This window comes from Bufo bufo, chromosome 5, assembly GCF_905171765.1.
Source record: "Bufo bufo chromosome 5, aBufBuf1.1, whole genome shotgun sequence".
In the NCBI taxonomy this organism is placed as follows: domain Eukaryota; kingdom Metazoa; phylum Chordata; class Amphibia; order Anura; family Bufonidae; genus Bufo; species Bufo bufo.
Window position 1 is genome coordinate 184,339,775 of NC_053393.1, and position 18,273 is coordinate 184,358,047.

At 43.4% G+C, this 18,273-nt stretch overlaps 1 protein-coding gene across 1 annotated transcript in view; it reads right to left on the reverse strand.

Moving 5' to 3' along the window:
- Positions 1 to 638: 638 nt before the first annotated feature.
- The window catches only part of LOC121001798 (cadherin-19-like), a 379,802-nt gene continuing 362,167 nt past the window's right edge, over positions 639 to 18,273 (reverse strand). The window contains exons 11-12 of the mRNA XM_040433012.1: positions 5,116 to 5,364; positions 639 to 2,640 (exon numbers count right to left, since the gene is read on the reverse strand). Of these exons, the coding sequence (XP_040288946.1) occupies positions 2,219 to 2,640; positions 5,116 to 5,364 (671 nt within the window). The 3' untranslated portion in view covers positions 639 to 2,218. The remainder of the gene's footprint in view (positions 2,641 to 5,115; positions 5,365 to 18,273) is intronic.

The window sequence follows — 18,273 nt, forward strand, 5'->3', positions numbered from 1 at the left end:
CCTCAGCAGTCACGCGGGGACTTTTCTCCACTTTGCGCTTCAGGTAGCACACAGCAATCGAAGTCAGCATCTTCTTTCTGCCATGACCAGGTAGCATTTCAACAGTGCCCTTTGCCTTGAATTTGCGAATGATGCTTCCTATGGTGTCTCTTGGTATGTTTAACATCTTTGCAATCTTCTTATAGCCATTGCCCTTCCTGTGAAGAGAAATCACCTCTTCTCTTGTCTTCCTGGACCATTCTCTTGACTTCCCATGTTTGTAAACACACCAGTAAATGTCTAGAAGGAGCTGAGTATCACAGTCCTTTTAAATCTGCCTAATTGGTGCTTATTATGCTTGATTGCTGCTCCTTGACATCCACAGGTGTTTTCAATACCTGATCGAAAACACTTGAATGAACCTCTGTTCTTAAGAGTGGTAGTCTTTAAGGGGTTGAATAATTGTGTCAATGAAGAAATCACAAAAAAAAAACATTTAATACTGTATTACAAAAACAATTGATGTCATTTTAGTTGCATTTGGTTCTTTAAAAAGTCCTTGTAAGATTTCATTCTGAACACAATTACAAATGTACACTAAATTCCCTAAAACCCTTTACAGCATTGGGGGTTGAATAATTTTGAACACAACTGTATGTAACTTGTTAAAAAGTATGCAAACCCCTATTCCTGACTATCAAAAAATAGTCTCAATATCAGATTTAACATTCACTATATTGAACAATAAAAGTTGGCCTGCAACTTGATTGGCTACAGCAGTCACATGGGTAGTTGGACTCCCCACCACTGCAGCACTGTGAACAAAGACCAGTAGGGAGTATCGGAGAAGTCACACTGCAGCAGCAGGAAATTTAGCAGGTGAAGTACCATACTGTATGTCTTTTATTGTTTTATGGTATTTCTCCTTCTTGGATCATTTTTCCTGATCTTTGAAAACCCTTTTAAGATGCCATGTATCCTGAATCTAAAGAGTTGTCAATAGCTACAATATACCAGTGAGAAAATAAGGATAGCTGTGCATTCTAAGTAAAGAGGATACCTTATCTGCACTTGCAGTTGTTTAGGCTGCAGTTCGCTGTCAGTTGACATGTTCAGGGAAAGTGATTTCAGCTTTCACACCACAAGTTTGGCATGTCCAGGGATTGTGCATGTCATAACGTGACTATGTTTGTTCATGGAGGGCTACTAGTATGTGGTTATGTTTCTCACTTTGGACAGAAGGACTTTATCAGTCCTCTAGAAAGAGGCGTTTTCTATAGGTTTTCTTAAATGGCCCGCCTCACTTCAATAAATAGCTTTTTATCATGTAGACAAAGTTAATACAAGGCACTTACTAATGTATTGTGATTCTCCATATTGCCCCCTTTGCTGGCTTAATTCAATCACATTATACACTGCTCATATGCAGGCCGTACGACTACCCTGCAATCCAGGAGCAGTGGCCATGCTTGCACACTGTAGGAAAAAGTACCAGCATCTCTGGTGGCTGAGACCATGGGAGTGCACATATGCACACATGCGGAGTAGCGCCCATGCCAGCCACCTCGTATCAGCGCTTCAGCTGTGGCTATAACCTCTGTAAATGAGCAATGTATAATGTGATGGAAAAATTACTTAAAGGGGTTGTCTCATCTCGCCGTTACTAAGGTGAGATAGGACACAGTCTCGGCCACCTCGCGGCCAGGAAACGGTAGAGCGCTCTTGCGTTCTGCTGTTTCAGTAGCTCTCATTGCAATGCATGACAGCTACTAAAATAGTGTAACACAGCAAGCTATATTGTTTCCCTAACTCAGAATCAGCATAGCTTGTTGTGCTACACTCTTTCCATAGCTGTCATGCACAACAACTAGAGCTACTGAAACAGCGCTGGAGCCCTCTGCTGTTTCCCAGCCGGGAGCTGGTCAGGACTGTGTTTCATCTTGCCTTAGTAATGTTGAGATGAGACAACCCAAACAAGGCAAAATGGACAATCACAATACATTAGTAGGTGCCTAGTAGTAACTGTCTCTATATGATAAATGCCATTTACTGAAGTGAGAGAACCCCATTAACTTAATAGCAAAGAGAATGGGACAAACCAGGGTTGGGAACCCCTTTATCCATCAGATCCATAGCAGCCACATGACCTCCCTTTATTTAATGTACATGATTTCCACAAGTCATGAGTATCGTAAAGCACAATAAAAATAAAATAAAAATATTCATTCATGTTTGATTTTCAATAATATGGATCTATTTCTGATACATTACTCTCAGTAAAGCTCAGTGAGCTAAGTGATCCAGATGGAGAGCCTGTACCTTCAAAAGAATAGCAATGAAGGAAGTCCAAAGGAAGAACACTAGTGTCTGTATTTGCTTCTTCTAATTTCTCTGATAGGAATTCCTTAAATATGGCAACGTCAGGACCAAGCCCCAATGACAGTCGATACATACTCTGAATATCAGTTCTTATGGTCCTCTTTGGCTTACGCTCTCGCATTACTGTGTGATGTCTGAGTCCTGTGATATCAAAAGCTTCTGTGTCCTCTTCTCCTCCCCCTTCATCATCATACTTGACAATGTTTTCTTTCAAGTCTTCTCCTTTTTCACTCATGATATTGTGATTTTTCTGACATCTCACATGCACAAGTAAAGCCAACACTACAGATAGAACAGAGAGATTACTTCCATGCCACAAATGTCATTAATATTTCAATAAGTAGTCTAGTGTTAAATGTGTATGATTTTTTGGGGGGAGTTGATGAATATCATAATATATTAGATTAGTTTTGGTGAGAAAAATTGGAGATTTGATTATTTTGTTATTTATAGACCAATTACTCCTAGTGATAGCTGAAAATATAGTAGAGCTATATAAATGCGTAAAATAAAATAAAAATATTATAAATATATATATATATATATATATATATATATATATATATATAAATATACAGTGCCTTCTTGCAAAAGTATTCACCCCCTTTGACTTTTTTCTTATTTTGTTACATTACAGTCTTAAGCTCAATGTTTTGTTAACTGGAATTTTATGTGATGGATCAGAACACAATAGTCAAAGTTGGTGAAGTGAAATGAGAAAAATATATAAATCAAACTATTGTTTAGAAATAGAAAACAGAAAATTGCCATGTGCATATGTATTCACCCCCTTTTTTAGGAAGCCCATAAAAAGCTCTGGTGCAACTAATTACCTTCAGAAGTCACATAATTAGTGAAATGATGTCCTCCTGTGTGCAATCTAAGTGTCACAATATCTGTCATTAGATATACACATCTTTTTTAAAAGGCCCTAAAGGCTGCAACACCTAAGTAAGAGGCATCACTAACCAAACACTGCCATAAAGACCAAGGAACTCTCCAAACAAGTAAGGGACAATGTTGTTGAGAAGAATAAGTTAGGGTTCGGTTAAAAAAAAAATCAAAATCTTTGATAATCCCCAGGAGCACCATCAAATCTATCATAACCAAATGGAAAGAACATGGCACAACCGCAAACCTGCCAAGAGATGGTGTTGCAATCCTACAGGCTCACCTGAGTCAGAGGACAGCTGGCTGGAGGTGGAGCCCAGTGGCAAGGACCGCAGGCAGGTTGTAGTTGCAGGAAGTCAGGCAGAGGCGTAATCGGTTAGCAGGCGGTGGGTCAGGGCAGGCGGCAGTGAGCGTGGTCAGACAATCCGGATCGGGAACGGTGGAAGCAGTTCAGTTGGTAGGGACAAGCAGAAGAGTAGTCGGGGACAATTCCAAGGTCGGCAGCAGTCAAGTTGGTAGCAGTAGCAACAGAGGAACAGCAGTAGATGCAGCAGGATCAAGTCCAGAAGAACAATAACCAGCAGGGATCTGGTGCAAGAGGCTGGGCTTATAAAGAGGAAGTAGCAGGTGCAAGGAATCACAGAGATTAACAAGGCAAGGCTGGAACAAGGTAGATCAAAGAGTTCAGTAGAAGTAAATGTCCAGAAGGGTTGGTAGTCTAGTGGCTAGAGCTACTGCCTGGGACATGGCTGGTCACTGGTTCGAATCCTGACAGATGGCCTCCCACCAAAACCCACGGAACGGTCAAGGAGGGCATTAATCAGAGAGGCAGCACAGAGACTTAAGGTAACCTTAGAGGAGCTGCAGAGTTCCACAGCAGAGACTGGAGTATCTGTACATAGGACAACAATAAGCCGTACGCTCCATACAGTTGGGCTTAAAAGCAGAGTGGCCAGACGAAAGCCATTACTTTCAGCTAAAAACAAAAAGGCATGTTGTGATTTTGCGAAAAAGGCATGTGGGAGACTCCCAAAATTAATGGAGGAAGGTGCTCTGGTCTGATGAAACTAAAATAAAAATTTTCGATCAACAAAGAAAACGCTATGTCTGGCGCAAACCCAACACATCACATCACCTAAAGAACACCATCCCCACAGTGAAATATGGTGGTAGTAGCATCATGCTGTGGAGTGTTTTTCAGCAGCAGGAACTGGGAAACTGGTCAGAGTTGAGGGAAAGATGGATGGTGCTAAATACAGGGATATTCTTGAGCAAAACCTGTTCTACTCTGTGCATGATCTGAGGCAAGGACGGTGGTTCACGTTCCAGCAGGACAATGACCCCACTGCTAGAGCAACACTTGAGTGGTTTAAAAGGAAACATGAAAATGTTTTGGAATGGCCTAGTCAAAGCCCAGATCTCAATCCAATAGAAAATCTGTGGTCAGACTTAAAGATTGCTGTTCACAAGCGTAAACCATCCAACCTGAAGGAGCTGGAGCAGTTTTGCAAGGAGTAATGGGCAAAAATCCCAGTGGTAAGATGTGGCAAGCTCATAGAGACTTATCCAAAGTGACTTGTTGCTGTGATTGACACAAAAGGTGGCTCTACAAAGTATTGACTTCAGGGGGGGTGAATAGTTATGCACATTGACTTTTTCAGTTATTTTGTCCTACTTGTCTGTTTCACAATAAAAATAAAAAAAATAAATAAAATGATGCAAATCCTCAAACTATCCATGTTAATTCCAGGTTGTGAGGCACCAAAATTCAAAAAAAGTCAAGCGGGGGTGAATGCTTTTGCAAGGCACTGTGTATATATGAAACTCTTCAAGCACATAAAAAGTAACAATAATTTCATAAATTACCTAAAATTAACAGAATGAAAACGGAGATACCAATGATTGCTCCTAAATTCATAAAGGTAAAGAAAAATCCTCCTTTTCCACAGGATTCTGTATTGTTATCAGCGTCACAATCACAGACTTTAATGGCTAAGGTACTGGTGCTGCTGAGTGAAGGGGACCCATTGTCACTTATTATAACTGTCAAGTAAAATAATGGATTATCTTCAGCGCTATATCCATCTTGTGCTGTCAAAACGGTAGCCGTGTTATCTGCAAGAAAATTCAAAAACATCTATTTAAGAAAAGTTTAAAAGATACATGTCATTTGTAAATGGGAAAAGTCTTACTCTACAAAAATAATCATGTATTTCCTTCTTACTTTTCATAGCGCATATTATGACACCATTTCATCTTTCAAACCTGTTAAAACTCTTCTCTTTAGTAGTCTCCGGTCGTGTTATAAATACACACTGTAACTTTTCCATTTTAGTGATCACGCTCTAATAAAGCAAACAGTGTAATGAAATTGCTGATTTTATTTTTTTTTGTAAATTACGATTTGTGCTCTTCATAACTTGCCAAAATACATAAAAAATAAATTAAACATAATTAATTCATGTGTTTTTGAAAGTTGATCAAACCAGACCACTCAGCTTGGGATATGTTGAGCAAAAAGGAAAGGTATGGAAAGACATTTTGACATTTTTGTACATGATCCTTTCATTAACTACTGTACATAACTTTAAAGACTCCAGACTGTTCCTAAATAAATCTACCCATCTAGTATAAGTACGTAAGTGTGTTCTGTACTTTAAACCATCAGCATTGAAAATGTACTGTGTGAGATGAAAGATGAAAGAAGTTTCTTATAGTTTCTGTCCTTTTTTACAGCATATGCAATGCTCACAGAAAGATTGATATTGAATGGAGGCCACATACGTTGTAAATATAAAAATAAAAACTTCACTTTCTGTACCAATTGCAATATATAACCATTAAATTATCTATATATCATTGGGAAAAAATTAATAGCTTAAGCTGTTCAACAATTAACCACTTAATGCAAAATGACCTTCCAGTATGTCAATTGCATTAAGGGTATCTATGGAGCAGGCTCAGGAGCTGAGCTTGCTCCATGCATATCCGTTGTTGGCTGTGTAACATATAACCATCTGCAATGACCAGCATCAGAGATAATTCTGATCTCAGTCATTTAACCCCTCAGACGCCACGGTCAACATCAGACGCTGAGAGGTTAGACAGAAGAAAACGCTCAGTCTGTCCTTTAATCATAGTGAATTCATAGGGCTATAATCAGTTGCTATTCTGAAAGGCTCCCAGACCTTTCATAGTAAGCTGTGCCTAAGGCAGCCTGTATAAATCCCAATGCAATAGTATTTTATTGCAGTCTATGGTACAAGCAATTATAAGATTGCATGTTCATTTTCCCTAAAAGGACCAAAAATGACTGTAATTAAAATAAAAAATTTAAAAGAAAAATAAAAAATTCACATTCTTTTCCAATTTTACATTTAAAGCAAACAAAAAATAAGCATAATAGGTATTGTTGAATCCAATGTGAGAACTATTAAAATATATAAATATTTTTCCCCCACGGTGAATGCTGTAATGGAAAAAAAAAATATGTATGAGTTGTCTATTTTATTCCCCTTGACCTTGCAAAAAGTTTAATTAAAAGTGATCAAAATGTCATATGCATACAAAATGGCACCAGTAAAACCTATAGCTCTCCCTACAAAAACAAGCCCGCAAACAGTTCTGTAGACTGAAAAAAATATTGGTGTCAGAATATGAAGAGACCAGGAAAATTTTTACTCTTTCAAAAGTATTAATTTGCTATCACTGTAATTGAACTGAACTATAAAAGGTCATCATGTCATTTTTAACGCATAGTGAGCTCCATAATGACTAAACCCAAAAAGCCATTGCAGACTTTTTTATTTAATTATTTTTCTTCTTTTTTTTCAATTTCCCCTAAGATATTTTTCTCATTTTACAATACAAGATAGATAATAAATTAAATGGTGCCATTAAAGAGTTTTTTGGTAATAATGATGTTTTCTCAAGTGCCTGCAGCATGCCCCCCTAAACAGAAGAGTCATACTTATCTGCTCTATGCCAAACTAGTCCTCCACGATGCCTCCACTGTCTCCATCTTCCGGTACCCACACTGTTTACATCTGGCTGGCCATGGGCATGGTCACTAGCACTGCTACAGCCAATTACTGGCTTCAGAGGTGATTTGGCAGCAAACAGTACATCACTGCTGAAGCAAATCAATGGCTGGGGTAGTGCATTTGATCATGCCCATGGCCATACGGAGTCAATATCAGTATGTTTTACCTTTATTTATTTTGAAAAAATCCAAAATGTACAAAAAATTTGGACAAAATTTTTTGGGTGAATTTCTCTGCTTTGAAGACAGATAGTGAAAACTCAAAAAATAGTTATTGAAATTCAACATTTCTCTATTTTATGTTACCCATAAGGCTAATCGCATACATTTACCCCTCAGTTGCCGTGGTCAAATGTGAACACGGTATCTGAGTGGTGGAAATACCGCAGCTGCATGCTCCCATGCCCTTAATAGTGTTTCCCCTGCAGAGACCAGGGAAGCTATAATATCCAAGTGATGGCTTGGAGCCTCAAGCAGGCTCCAATACCTATCACTGGTATATACCAATACAGGCCTGCAGGTGGCAGCACTGTATTAGCATACTGTGAATGGTGTGCTGATGGATATATTCCCCATCACAGAACACAATTGACAATCTAATGATTGCCAGTTATAGTCACCTGGGGTGACTTTAAAAAGTAAAAAAAAAAGGTAACTTGCGGCATGTAGTTTCTACAATGGGGTCATTTATGTGGGGTTTCTACTATGTAAGCCCCACAAAGTGACGTCAGAAATAAAAATAAAAATTGCTTCTAAAATTCTAAGCCTTCTAACATCCTAAAAAAATAAAATGACATTTATAAAATAATCAAAACTGTAGATCCCAATAGCGCTTACTTTGTTCCTCACTGTATAGCTGCAGTATCGCAGCAGAACTGTCGAAAACTGCTGCACAAGGGGGTACACGATCTAAAAAAAAATGGTGATAGTGATACCGCGCTCTGGCTACATCAAAAGTTACTGCAACAGACCCTCCACCAGCTGAAAAGATGCCCGCAGAAACCTGATCAGTCTTAGTTACCTTGCTGATGGATTCACAGTCTATAGGGTCCTGGTTCTTTTCATAGAGCAGTGTGGGGTTATCGCAGGTACGGGTTTGGTATCTAGGATTCGATATGCGCCCTGGCCAGTGGCGCGGCTCTGTCAGTACAAAGTTGCGGTTTGCGCTCACACTGAGTGCCTGTGACATTACTTCTGCAACTCCAGCAGGTGACAGCTCAGCCGTCAGTGCCCCGTGTCCCGGTACATCTCGCACACCTCAGTCTTTGGCTCCATTCACACCTCTCCTCTCACAGCTGAGCTTTGACCCAACACGAGTTTAGAAACATTTGGTGAAAAAGAAAAAATATGTTTTTTTTTTCCAATAAAGCGTTGTTTTAGGCCAAAAAATTTCATTTTCATAAGGGATAATAGGAAAGAATAACCCTACAATGTGTTATCCATATTCTCCTGATTTTGAAGACATCCCATAATTACTGGTAAACTGCTGTATGGGCACACAGAAGGGTCCAGAAGGGAAGAGCGTCAGATGGTTAGTGAGGGTTAGGGCCCTTGCACACGACCATATGCCCTCTGAGACATAAGGTCCGTAAATGTGCCATATGTCCCGGAGCGGCATTAATTGTGCGCACGGGAGCACACAGCATCATAGATTACAATGATGCTGTACACATCGGGTCGCCCGCGAGACTATTGTCACACACTCATATGATCTTATGAGTGCAGGACAATAGTCCCGCGGGTGGCCCGATGTGCACAGCATTATTGTAATTAGGGTTGAGTGAACACCTGGAAGTTTGGGTTCACCGGGTTCGGCCGAACTTCGCTGCAAAGTACGGGTTCGGGAACCGAACTTCACCCTGAACCCGAACCCCATTGAAGTTAATGGAGACCTGAACTTGGGGCACTAAAATGGCTCTAAAAAAGTCATAGAAAGGGCTAGAGGGCTGCAAAAGGAAGCAAAGTAGGGGTAAGAGCAGGACAATTGCCCTGCAAGCAAATGTGGATAGGGAAATGAGTTAAAATAACAGAATAAAAAAAAAAGTTAAAAATAATGATCTTGAACTAGGAGGCAGAGGTCAAAGTGGATTAGGAGGTTAAGGAGGTGAAGGACGGGGCGGTGTAGGTGGAAGCGGTGGTGGAGGAAGAGGAGGTAGCCAAGACTATTTTTGTAGTTTTGTAGGCGTAAAGGGCAAGCTCAGGCCATGTGCCCAATTTGGAGACCCAGAATTTGAATGGGGCAGACCCATCAGTCAGTACATGTAGACGTGTGCACACGTACTGTTTCAGCAACATGGTTGCTGAAATGCTGCCTCCTGTTAAGTCGTTCCATATCAGCTGGTGGTGCTGGTTGTTGTGGTGTCCTGATAAAGCTTTTCCACATTTCAGCCATGCTAACTCTCCCTTCTGAGGTGCTGGAGGTGCCCCGGCTGCGTTGGCGACTTCTTCCTCCTCCTCTGCCTTCACCTTGTGCTTCCACTGAGCCCCCTGTGTCAGGTGGGAATGCTATCAGTAGCGTGTCTACCAGCGAGCGATTGTACTCGCTCATCTTCCGATCATGATCCAGTGATGGAATTAAGGTTGGCACGTTGTCCTTGTAGCAGGGATCGAGCAGGGTGGCTACCCAGTAATCAGCACAGGTTAGAATGTGGGAAACTCGGCGGTCATTGCGCTGGCATTGCAGCATGTAGTCGCTCATGTGTGCCAGGCTGCCCAAAGGTAACGACAAGCTGTCCTCTGTGGGAGGTGTATCATCTGTGTACTCTGTATCCCCCCAGCCACGCTCCAGTGATGCCCATGAGCTGCTTTGGGTGCCACCCTGCTGTGAACACGGTTCCTCATCATCATAATCCTCCTCCTCATCCTCCAGAACTGTGCTGTTACTGGACAATTGTGTACCTGGCCTCTGTTGGTGCAGGAACCCACTCTCCGAGCATCTTGTGAATGACTGGCCTGACAACCGTGGAAATGATCCCTCTTCCTCCTGTGCCACATCCTCTTCCATCATCGCCCGAAGCGTTTTTTCAAGGAGACATAGAAGTGGGATAGTAACGCTGAGGACTGCGTCATTGGCACTGGCCATGTTGGTGGAGTACTCGAAACAGCGCAACATGGCACACACGTCCCGCATGGAGGCCCACTCATTGATGGTGAAGTGGTGCTGTTCCGCAGAGCTACTCACCAATGCGTGCTGCAGCTGAAACTCCACTATCGCCTGCTGCTGCTTGCAGAGTATCTCCAGCATGGGCAAGCTGGAGTTCCACCTTGTGGGCACATCGCATATGAGGCGGTGAGCGGTAAGGCGGAAGTTACACTGCAGCACAGACAGGCAAGCAGGGTGAGAACACCGAAAGCGTGCACAGACGGACCGCACTTTCTGCAGCAGCTCTGACATATCGGGGTGATTTTTCAGGAACCTCTGCACCACCAAGTTCAGCACATGAGCCAGGCAAGGGATGTGCGTCAAACCGGCTAGGCCCAAAGCTGCTACGAGATTTTGCCCATTTTTGCACACCACCAGGCCAGGCTTGAGGCTCAGTGGCACCAACCACTCATCGGTCTGTTGTTCCATGCCTGTCCACAGCTCTTGGTCGGTGTGTTTTTTTCCCCCCAAACAGATGTGTTTCAAAACAGCCTGCTATAGTTTCCCCCTGGCTGTGCGGAAGTTGGTGGTGAAGGTGTTACGCTGACCAGATGGGGAGGTGGTAGAGGAGGAAGCGAAATAGGAGGAGGAGGCAACAGGAGGCAAAGAGAAACGTCCTGCAATCCTCGGTGGCAGAAGGACATGCACCAAACTGCTATTCGCCTCAGGCCCAGCCACCACTGCATTTACCCACTGTGCTGTTAGGGAGATATAACAGCCCTGCCCGTGCGTACTGGTCTACGTAATGGTGGTTATGTGGACCTTGCCACAGATGGCATTGCACAGTGCACACCTAATTTTGTCCGCCACTTGGTTGTGCAGGGCGGGGATGGCTCGCATGGAAAAGTAGTGGTGGCTGGGATCCACGTACTGTGGGATAGACACTGCCATAAGTTTTTTAAAAGTCTCTGTGTCCACTAGACGGAATGACAGCTTTTTAAAGGCCAGGAATTTTAAAGTTCTGGCATTCAGAGCCAGGGATCGTGGGGGGTAGGGGAGTACTTCCTCTATCTCTCCAGTGTTTGGGAGATGGACAGCTGAAGGCTTCCATGGGACATTCTGGAGATACTTGGTGACAGTGACGGACATGGTGGCGTTGCTGCCTCTGTTTGCGGGGTGGTAGGTGCCACTGTCACTCCAGAGGGGGAGGAAGATGCCGAGACTGCAGCAGAAGAGGGACCAGCAGGAGCCTGAGATCTTTCATGGTTTTTGAGGTGTTTAATCCACTGCAGCTCGTGCTTTGCATTTAGATTCCTGGTAATGCAGGTGGTGCTAAGGTTTAGAACATTTATGCCTCTCAGACTCTGTTTGCACAGTGTGCAAACCACTCGCGTTTTGTCGTCAGCACATTGTCTGAATAACTGCCACGCCAGGGAACTCCTTGGAGCTGGCTTTGGTGTGCTCAGTCCCTGGGTGCGGTTGGCAGTAGCAAGCATACTTGCTAGGGGATGGCCACTCTGCTTTTTTACACTGCTCCCTCTTTTGCTGTGCCGCTGGTGCTGTGTGACCACCACCTCTTCCTCCGAACTGCACATGTCACTCGTGATAGAGATGTGGACTACATTCTTTTACTTCAACTAAGAAAGCTCCCAAATACTTTAGTTCTCAGACAACACCTTATTTTCTCCAGAGCACAATGGTTCCATCCTACTGAAGAGAACATGCCTCTTTGCTTTTCTGTTGTTAGTACAGACTACATTACAAGATGGCCGCTATAGCTAGATATTTACATACCAGAGTTAGTAAAACAATGTACACTGCACAGATGCCAAGTTTTATCTCTTTTCTTATTTTCATATTTCAGCCAATGTAACAATGCCACATGCCTCAGGGGGGATGCCTCTCTGATGTCTATATAAACTGCTGTACTTCCTGTAATAAACAATAATTAGCTTTGACCCCAGTGTGTGTGTCATAATTATTTCCTTCCGTGCACGTAAAATCCTTGGGTTACTATTAATTTGGAGCAGTAGAGAAAACGTAATCAGCCCTGATTGAGGGCATCTTTATCACTCCCATGACCTTGATTCTATGTGGGGTCTAGGACCTCATCATCCTCCACATCATCTTCAACCCACTCTTCACCCCTTCCCTCCTTGCTGGTCTGCACACTGCAGAAATCCGCAGCAGTTGGCACTAGTGTTGGGCGCGAATATTCGAATAGCAAATATTTATCGCGAATATCGGCACTTCGAGAATTCGAGATTTTATCAGTTACCTCCCTTCTTGCTTGTGGGCCAATGAGAAGGCTGCATTGTCTTTGTCTGAGCTTAGCAACATCCCTAGCAACCAATAGGAAAGTTGCCTATGCCTTACTATATAAGAACCTCCCCAGCATCCAATTTCTACAGTTTTTTGCAGATCTGAGAGAGACAGCAGTGTCATTGCTGTGCTCTCTGCTTTCCTGTGTCATTACATTAGATAGATAGTTAGTTAGTTAGTTAGTTAGCTTATATATATAATACAGATAGTTAGTGGGTGATAGTGTAGGTTAGATAGTAATATAGTGTAGCTGATAGGTTCTGCTGTCCATACATATTACATACATAGTGCTGCATGTATGTATTTACGTTTGTATGTATGCTACATATACATAGTGCTGTGATGTCACAAGTTCACGACAATACTTAGTGCACCAATAACTAATAAGTAGTCAGACCTGTTAAAATGTGAAGTTGCACGTATTGCGCCAAAATATTTGCATCATTAGTGCAGATTTTGCAATCACAAATATATTGGAGCACTCTATCTGCATATAAAGCTATTGTAATGTTCTGCCGTGCCAACCATTTTCTCCAGTCTCAGGAAACTTCTAGCAGCTTGAAAAATGTAGCTATAGTGACCCAAGCCTGTATTTTGCGAACGTTACGCGAATATTACATTGCCGATTTTTCGCTATCAAGAAAATAATCTCAAATTCGCAAATTTGCAAATATATGACAAAATATCACAAATTCGAATACTAGTTGGCACCTGTGTTTCGTCATCATCAGAGATGTGCTGCTGCGGTGGTCCTCCCATGTCCACATCCTGAAACATAAGTGGTTGGGCATCAGTGCAGTCAATCTCTTACACGTCTGGGGCAGGGCTAGGTGGATGGCCCTCGGAAACCCTGCTAGCAGAGTCATCAAAAAGCATAAGAGACTGCTGCATGACTTGGGGCTCAGACTGCTTGGCTGATTTGCAAGGGGGTGAGGTGAAAGACAGATGCCCATGGGCTGCAGGTGCCAATTCTGCGCTTTCAGCAGGGGACTGGGTGGGAGACAATGTGCAGAAAATGGAGGCACTGTCAGCCACCCAATCTACTACCGCCTCTATTGTTCTGGCCTCTCCATTCGTACACCGGTATTCGGGCCAACAAAATAACGCTGAACGTTCTGTCGTCTACGTGCACCTGAGGAAGGTGTTTCATTTGGGCAAATTAGCTGGCACAGATCGACCACGTCCTCTCCCTACAACAGGAGCACCACGACCAGGGCCATGCCCTATATTTGATGCTCTCCTTATTCTTTGAGGTCACCCACCGAACTAAAAGACGGATTAACTATATTATTTACCCTGTCACGTATGCAGTGCAGGTGTACTTTACACAATAAATGGGTATATGACGTGCACCTAACAGACACATTAACTATTATATTTGTGTTTCAGGGGTACAAAGTACAATGTTACATTGCACCCACAAAAAAGTCGCTGTAGGTCACCCACAGAATTAACAGCCAGATTTATGATTATCTTTCTGTGTCAGGGGTGCAAAGATGGTGTTTTGCACCCACAAAAAATCCCACTAACACTGTCCCTCACTTCAACTACCTGCTTTCTGTCCCTTCACTACTGAGAGCTGATGGGCACAACAATGATTGTATACCATATAGATAACCAGAATGATTATGGTGAGCCTTTATATTATAAAAAATGCCTAGAAAACTAGTCCATGATTCCAATAGTGTTTGATGATATCTAATTCATATATTCAAAATAGGTCACTCCACATTTATTCAACAGAAATGCTGGGCAGTTGAAGCGCTGATCAGTTAGGCCCTTTTCACACGGGCGAGAATTCCGCGCCGGTGCAATGCGTGAGGTGAACGCATTGCACCCGCACTGAATCTGGACCCATTCACTTCAATAAGGCTTGGCAGATGAGAGGTGATTTTTACGCATCACTTGTGCATTGTGTGAAAATCAGAGCATGTTCTATATTCTGCATTTTTCACGCAACACAGGCCCTATAGAAATGAATAGGGATGCGTGAAACTCACAAGCATCCGCAAGCAAGTGCGGATGCAATGCGATTTTCACTCATGGTTGCTAGGAGATGATAGGGATGAGCAACCTCGGACCCAATTAAAGTAAATTCACTGTATTATTTTTGCTTAAAACATTGTTATAAGGGAAAATAATAGCATTCTTAATACAGAATGCTTAGTAAAACGTGCCTTGAGGGGTTAAAAAAATAAATATTAACTCGCCTCATCATCTTCTTTCTTTTTCTTTCAGGACCTGCAAAAGGACATTTGATGACGCAATCGCGTTCACCACGTGGTGAACGTGGTGATGTCAGCGCATGTCCTGCTGAATGAAGATAGAAGGACCTGCACTGATGTCACCACGCTCACCAGTTGGTAATATAAAATAATAAAATCTACAGAACACCAAACCCGAACTTCAGTGAAGAAGTCCGGGTTCGGGTCTTGGTACCACATTAATTTTTTTCTCACGCGCGTGCAAAACGCATTGCAATTGCAGTGGTAAAAACTGAACATCGGAACGCAATCGCAGACAAAACTGACTGCAATTGCGTCTGTACTCGCTCGGGTTTACCGCAATGCACCCTGAACGCATGGGCGTCCGCAGGGAGGGGCAAGGAGGGGCAAGTGTCCCCCCCTGGGGCCAGCAGCACTGGCTGATCCACTGGGGAGAGCTGCTCAGAAGTGAGGGGGCGGCGGCGGTGCACAGGGAGATGAACACTTCCATTGTGGAAGCGTTCATCTCCATAGTCATCTGTTTCGCCGTCCTCAGGAGAGCGATACAGATCACTGTGCTGAGGAAGGAAAGGGAGAGGCGTGTCCCTTTCCCGTCCTCTGATAGGCTGCAGGCACTAGGCCGGCAGCCTATCAGAGGCCGACGCAGGCCGGACACAGGCCGGAAGAGGCCTGCATCGCATCGCTGCCAAGGAGGTAAGTATAAGTGTTTATTTTTTTTGTGTACATTACTGGTGGCTACTGGCACATAATGGGGGTCTCTGGCTACTGGCACATAATGGGGGTCTCTGGCTACTGGCACATAATGGGGAGCTCTGACTACTGGCACATAATGGGGGGCTCTGGCTACTGGCACATAATGGGGGGGCTGTCATTACTGGCACATAATGGGGGGCTGTCATTACTGGCACATAATGGGGGGGCTGTCATTACTGGCACATAATGGGGGGGCTGTCATTACTGGCACATAATGGGGGGCTGTCAATACTGGCACATAATGTGGGGCTGTCATTACTGGCACATAATGGGGGGCTGTCATTACTGGCACATAATGGGGGGCTGTCATTACTGGCACATAATGAGGGGCTGTCATTACTGGCACATAATGGGGGCGGTCATTACTGGCACAAGGGGGGGGCTGTCATTACTGGCACATGATGGGGGGCTGTTATTACTGGCACATGATGGGGGGGCTGTTATTACTGGCACATGATGGGGGGCTGTTATTACTGGCACATGATGGGGGGCACTATAGGGGCATCTACTGAGGCCACAAAGAAGGGGTGTTTTATATGGGGGGCTCTGAACAGTAGAATTTTATACTGGGACACATTATGGTTGGTACTATGAGGAAGGGGAGAGAGGAGTACTATGGGGTCATCTACGGGGGGCACTAAGAAGGGGTATTTTATACTTGCAAATTATGGGGGACACTGAGGGCATCTACTGTGGCATTTTATACTGGTACATTATGGGGGGCACTAGGAGGAAGGGGGGAGAGGAGCACTATGGAGGCATTTTCTGGGGGCACTATATAGGGGTATTTTATACTGGCACATTATGGGGACATTAGCTATACTGGGGGCATTACAAGGCGGTATTTTTTGCACTGTCACATTATAAAGGATAATTATTTCTACTGGGGGGCATAATGGTGGGCTTTATTACTCCCACATGGTATGACCCCCTAGTAGCAGCACCATCCTCTCCCTGATCTGCTATTCCTCGGCCCCTTCTCCAAATCCTTATTATGAAATCTTTCTCATTAGGATAAAGCACAACATCAGCTCCGCCGAGCCCCCGGCCAAAGTGTTGAAGTGGTGTCCGAGATCCGCAAGGGCCAAGCCAAGTAATTGTAAGTTTTCATGTCAAATATGTTTATGTTATACACATATAGCCTACACTGTGCCACACAATATACAGTATACCGCTACGCTATGTAGTCTGTTCTATAAGCACCATTGTTTTGTGGCGGCGGACAGAAAATATTCTGGAAGTGCCCCTCCCGAGAGCAGACTCTGGATCTGCCACTGCACAGCTCATGCGTTATTATACTTTGTGATAATGAATATGCCCCTCCCCTTCATTACATTCTCAGAAACAAGCAGAGCATGGATGTCAATGAAATTATGCCCCCCCCCCCCACGGGAAAATTTCTGCGGACACCCATGCCTGAACGCATCCGGCCCTCACCCGCGACGCCCGTTTGAAGGGGGCCTTAATGTGAACAAGCCAGGTACACGTGTCTTGCCTGGCTTACAATGCTCCACAAAACTTAATAGGAGGCAGGAAGCAAGTTCAGCACTAGTGACATGCTCGATATCAATGCCCTGCTTCAGTTATTCAACATCAATGACTCATATTGCCAGCACTATTTGTAGTGCCTTGTCCTCACCTAGAGCGCAGACCGTCAATCTCGCAAATATGTGGGGTTTGTGCACTTACTTTGCCTTCTTTTGTATCAGCGCTGGTTAAACCTTATAGAGATTCTCTATGGCTGTAGGCTTGTATATTGGATTGTAGCGCATTACCTCTTTCAACCACAGTGATTTCGCTCAACAGTGAGCAATACCGTATATTTCTTATGTCCGGAATATATGAAAAAAAATATATATATACAGTACAGACCAAAAGTTTAAACACACTTCTCATTCAAAGAGTTTTCTTTATTTTCATGACTATGAAAATTGTAGATTCACACTGAAGGCATCAAAACTATGAATTAACACATGTGGAATTATATACATAACAAACAAGTGTGAAACAACTGAAAATATGTCATATTCTAGGTTCTTCAAAGTAGCCACCTTTTGCTTTGATTACTGCTTTGCACACTCTTGGCATTCTCTTGATGAGCTTCAAGAGGTAGACCCCTGAAATGGTTTTCACTTCATAGGTGTGCCCTGTCAGGTTTAATAAGTGGGATTTCTTGCCTTATAAATGGGGTTGGGACCATCAGTGGCGTTGAGGAGAAGTCAGGTGGATGCACAGCTGATAGTCCTACTGAATAGACTGTTAGAATTTGTATTATGGCAAGAAAAAAGCAGCTAAGTAAAGAAAAACGAGTGGCCATCATTACTTTAAGAAATTAAGGTCAGTCAGTCAGCCGAAAAATTGGGAAAACTTTGAAAGTAAGGGCTATTTGACCATGAAGGAGAGTGATGGGGTGCTGCGCCAGATGACCTGGCCTCCACAGTCACCGAACCTGAACCCAATCGAGATGGTTTGGGGTGAGCTGGACCGCAGAGTGAAGGCAAAAGGGCCAACAAGTGCTAAGCATCTCTGGGAACTCCTTCAAGACTGTTGGAAGACCATTTCAGGGGACTACCTCTTGAAGCTCATCAAGAGAATGCCAA